The sequence below is a fragment of the Brassica oleracea genome, chromosome C9, assembly GCF_000695525.1.
Source record: "Brassica oleracea var. oleracea cultivar TO1000 chromosome C9, BOL, whole genome shotgun sequence".
Taxonomy (NCBI): Eukaryota; Viridiplantae; Streptophyta; class Magnoliopsida; order Brassicales; family Brassicaceae; genus Brassica; species Brassica oleracea.
In genome coordinates, this window is record NC_027756.1 from 43335588 (window position 1) to 43340652 (window position 5065).

The 5065-nt window shown below is 29.1% G+C and overlaps 1 protein-coding gene across 1 annotated transcript in view; it reads left to right on the forward strand.

Moving 5' to 3' along the window:
- The window catches only part of LOC106319139 (thiol protease aleurain), a 2614-nt gene extending 869 nt beyond the window's left edge, over nucleotides 1-1745 (forward strand). The window contains exons 2-7 of the mRNA XM_013757382.1: nucleotides 219-334; nucleotides 481-554; nucleotides 628-892; nucleotides 976-1107; nucleotides 1225-1360; nucleotides 1483-1745. Coding sequence (XP_013612836.1) covers nucleotides 219-334; nucleotides 481-554; nucleotides 628-892; nucleotides 976-1107; nucleotides 1225-1360; nucleotides 1483-1520 — 761 coding nt within the window. The 3' untranslated portion in view covers nucleotides 1521-1745. The remainder of the gene's footprint in view (nucleotides 1-218; nucleotides 335-480; nucleotides 555-627; nucleotides 893-975; nucleotides 1108-1224; nucleotides 1361-1482) is intronic.
- The last annotated feature ends 3320 nt before the right edge of the window (nucleotides 1746-5065 follow it).

Sequence of the window (5065 nt, forward strand, 5' to 3'; positions counted from 1 at the left end):
TTTTTTTTTTTTTTTTTTTTAAGTTTTGATTTTTATTTATGCCTTGCTTCACGTGTCTCAAGATTGGAGTATATGAGCACGAGAGCCAAGTTTGCGTGTGAATATGTAGCATCAAAGTTTATTTGTTCTACTTCTTTATTATTTTAGATGTCCTGATTAAAGTCTGAAAAAAAAAACTGAACTTTGCTAACTGTTTCTTGAATGGATCATCAATACAGAGTTTGCTGATATGACGTGGCAAGAGTTTCAAAGGACCAAGCTTGGTGCTGCTCAAAACTGCTCTGCCACTTTAAAGGGAACCCACAAACTCACAAGAGAAGCTCTTCCGGAAACCGTAAGTCCAGTATTCTTATTCTTGCATCATCACTGAGACCAATAATACCATTCAGTTCCTGTTTTTTTCAGCTTTAAGAAAACGTATTTTTGCTGCAGGCCTTTTTCTTTAATTTGTCTTTCAGTCTTAAAATTGTGTAACTGCAGAAAGACTGGAGAGAAGATGGTATTGTTAGCCCAGTCAAAGACCAGGGAGGTTGTGGATCGTGCTGGACATTCAGGTATATTTTGAAATTGTGGGGGATCTTTTGATACAAAAATTGAAAAGTCATATGATCTATCTCTGCTCTGTAGTACTACTGGAGCGCTTGAGGCAGCTTATCACCAAGCATTTGGAAAAGGAATATCACTCTCTGAGCAACAGCTTGTGGATTGTGCTGGAGCTTTCAACAACTATGGCTGCAATGGTGGCCTTCCTTCCCAAGCCTTTGAATACATCAAATCCAACGGCGGCCTCGACACGGAGGAAGCTTATCCTTACACCGGTGAAGATGGAACCTGCAAGTATTCTGCTGAAAACGTCGGTGTACAAGTCCTTGACTCAGTCAACATTACTCTGGTAAGCATCTTTTACGGGATACTTGGATCTCACCTGCCTACAAGTATATGTTTTAATGAGGATTGAAACAATGACAACAACAGGGTGCTGAAGATGAACTGAAGCATGCGGTTGGATTGGTACGACCAGTAAGCATAGCATTCGAGGTTATACACTCGTTCCGGCTTTACAAGAGCGGAGTTTACAGCGATAGTCACTGTGGACAGACTCCAATGGTGAGACTTCGTTCTTCAAACTGCTTAAAATGTTAAATGAAATATAATACTGTTGCATGTAGACTAATCTTAGCTTGTTAGTTAGTGTCTGATTCATTTTCTCAAATGTGGCACTAGGACGTGAACCACGCTGTTTTGGCGGTTGGTTATGGAATTGAAGACGGTGTTCCATATTGGCTTATAAAGAACTCATGGGGAGCAGATTGGGGTGACAAAGGTTACTTCAAGATGGAGATGGGGAAGAACATGTGTGGTAAGTTCTTTAACTCTCATTAAACCATTGTCATACCATGTTACCAGATAATCAGAATTTCAGATGTTATCATATTTGGCCTCTCTCTCTATATATGTTGTTGATTCGTTCTTGAACTGCAGGTATTGCGACATGTGCATCGTACCCGGTTGTGGCCTAAGATGATCAGCGAATGTCGTCTCTCAGTGATCAGATTACAATCATGTTCGCATATATATTGGATTTAAGACATTACTTGAAAGTCACTTGGGAGTGCATAGTGTTTTTATTTTGCTTGTTGTAACATAAGTCTCTTCATATGTACAAAATGATGCATACACTACAGACGATCAACTTTATAATGTATCCATGTTAAATTTAAGGACATAAATTTATTTGGACCTTAGTAGCTTTGTTCTTGATCCTAAGCCAATTTCAATTAAAAATAGTTACAAGTTATGATATATATACATTCTAAATCCTACTATATATTAATTGAGAAGTTACTTTATAGATTTTTGCTTACGTGTCGATCATAGGTGAATTCTTACAAAATTATTATAATTTGATTGATCGATGATTTTTAATTTTGTTTATTTTATTTAGATCTAAAAAGAAAAGTAAGTTAATAACCAATTAATATCACTTGCCAAATAATTTACATAATATTACAAATAATGATTTATGGTAACTAATTGTTTAAATTATAGAAAGAGAAATAAATTGATCATTTTCTATATTTATAAAATACATAAAATAATAAAAGACAAACTGTTTATATAAATCAATATAATAATTTTATATTCTTATTTAAAAGCATTATATTTTGTATAAATTATCAGAATAACTATTAACATCTTCTAAAGTTCATATTACATGCTTTATAAATAATCTATAAAAACATTTATCAAATTATTGTATATTTTAAATTATTATAAGAGTTTGTTTGTCATATATGAATGCTTATAAATTAATTTATAAAAATTATTTTAAAACCACATCATACTATGCTACTACTACATATTAATTGAGAAGTGACGTAAGAGACTTTTGTTTATGTGTCGATCATTTATGAAATTCTAAAAAAAATGTTATAAATTGATTGGTCGATATTATTTAATATAGATCAATTTTTAATATTTATAAAATACATAAAGTAATAAATGACAAACAATTTATATAAATCAATATAATGATTTTATATTCTTATTTAAAAGCATTATACTATATATAAATTATCATAATAACTATTAACATCTTCTAAAGTTCATATTATATAATTTATAAATCATATATAAAAACATTTATCAAATTATTTATCTTGGCTTATAGTATATTTTAAATAATCATAAGATTTTATAAGTCACTATAAGAGCTTATAAATTAATTTATAAAATTCTACTGTATATTAATTGAGAAGTTACTTTTGCTGACGTGTCGATCATAGGTGAACTCTTACAAAATTGTTATAATTTGATTGGTCGATAATTTTTAATTTTTATTTATTTTATTTAGATCTAAAAAGAATGGTAAGTCTATAACCAATTAATATCACATGCCAAATAATTTACATAATATTTAAAATAATGATTTATGGTAGCTAATTGTTTAAATTATAGGAAGAGAAATAAATTGATCATTTTTTATATTTATAAAATGCATGAAATATTAAACGACAAACCGTTTATATAAATCAATATAATAATTTTATATTCTTATTTAAAAGCATTATATTTTGTATAAATTATCGTAATAGCTATTAACATCTTCTAAAGTTCATATTATATATATGTTTTATAAATCATTTATAAAAACATTTATCGAATTATTTATCTTCGCTTATTGTATATTTTAAATTATTATAAGAGTTTGTATGTCATCTATGAGAGCTTATAAATTAATTTATAAAATTTAATTTAAAATTTCACCATAATATATTACTATATATTAATTGAGAAGTGACTTAAGAGATTTTTTTCTTATGTGTCGATCATATATGCTATCCTAAAAAAATGTTATAAATTGATTGGTCGATAATATTTAATATATATCAATTGTTTTATATTTATAAAATACATAAATAATAAACGACAAGCAGTTTATATAAATCAATATAATGATTTTGTATTTTTATTCAAAGGCATTATATTTTTTATAAATTATCATAATAACTGTTAACATCTTCTAAAGTTCATATTACAATAAAACATATATAAAAACATTTATCAAATTATTTATATTGGCTTATTGTATATTTTAAATTATTATAAGAGTTTGTAACTCATCTATAAGAGCTTATAAATTAATTTATAAAATATATTTTAAATTTTCATGCTACTATGATACTATATATTAATTGAGAAGTCACTTAAGAGTTAATATTATAATTTGATTTGTTAACGGTTTTCAATTTTTTCTTATGAGTATGAACATCAGTTCTAGTTATCCAGACGATTAATTTATATTTAATTAAATATGTGATTTATATAATATATATAGGGCTTTTTGCAGAATTGACCTATAACTTAAAGTCAAACACAAAACTAACCTCCTTTTTTTTTGAAAATTGGTTTTGCCCTATTCACCCCACAAGTTCATATAATTTACGAAAATGCCATCAATTTTTTTTTTCTTTTTTTTTTCGAAAATGACATTTTTACTCTCTCACCCTCATCATCTTCAAGTAATTACAAGATTGCCATTGTCATCAATACCACAACCACCATGAACAACCAATTTGAAGCTCTTAATGCTCCCAAAATCGATTTACCCTTCTTCTTTTTCCATTCTTGTGAACTAAACACAACATATCTCTCACTTTCTCTCCACAATGAGTTAAAAAAAACCAAGATTTTGATTCAAAATTTTTTATGGTTCATAGAGTCATAGAAGCTAACGATTCTGGGTGGGTTACTTTCGTTTGTGATTCTGTGTGCTTGGAGAAGCCTTATGTATGCTAAGGAACTTATCTCACCAATTTAAGGTATGACATCGAGTTTTTTTCCAGATCTGTTCGTCAGACGACTTACTTGGGAAGTCGTCTGGCTGTAGACAACTTACCTGGAAGTCGTATGTCTGTAGAGGACTTACCTGGAAGTCGTCTGGTCAGCGTAAAGGTTATTTTTGCAATTGATTTTGAAATCTGTAACCTGAGACGACTGAAAGTTAAGTCGTCTACTATTGTTTGGTTTCAAAAAAATTTCCAAAGAACCTAGACGACTTACATTTCAGTCATCATAGGTTAGTTTTGCATTTGACTGGATAATTACAGAAGTTTGACTTCCCCAGACGACTTACATTTCAGTCGTCTGGCAAAAATTAAAATAATAATATTTTTTTAAAAGTAGACGACTTAAAGTTAAGTCGTCATAGGTTAGTTTTGCAATTGAAAAAAAAACTTCAAAATTTAATTATACACAGACGACTTAAACTTCAGTCGTCCACGAGACAACTTACAAGTAAGTCGTCCAGGATTTTTTTCTGAGATTCTGGTCAAACCTCGTAAATCCTGGACGACTTACATTTCAGTCATCTCGTGGGCGACTGAATTATAAGTCGTCTGTATATAATTAAATCTTGAAGTTTTTTTTTCAATTGCAAAACTAACATATGACGACTTAACTGTAAGTCGTCTACTTTTAAAAAAAATATTATTATTTTAATTTTCGCCAGACGACTGAAATGTAAGTCGTCTAGGTTATTTGGAAATTTTTTTGAAACCAAACA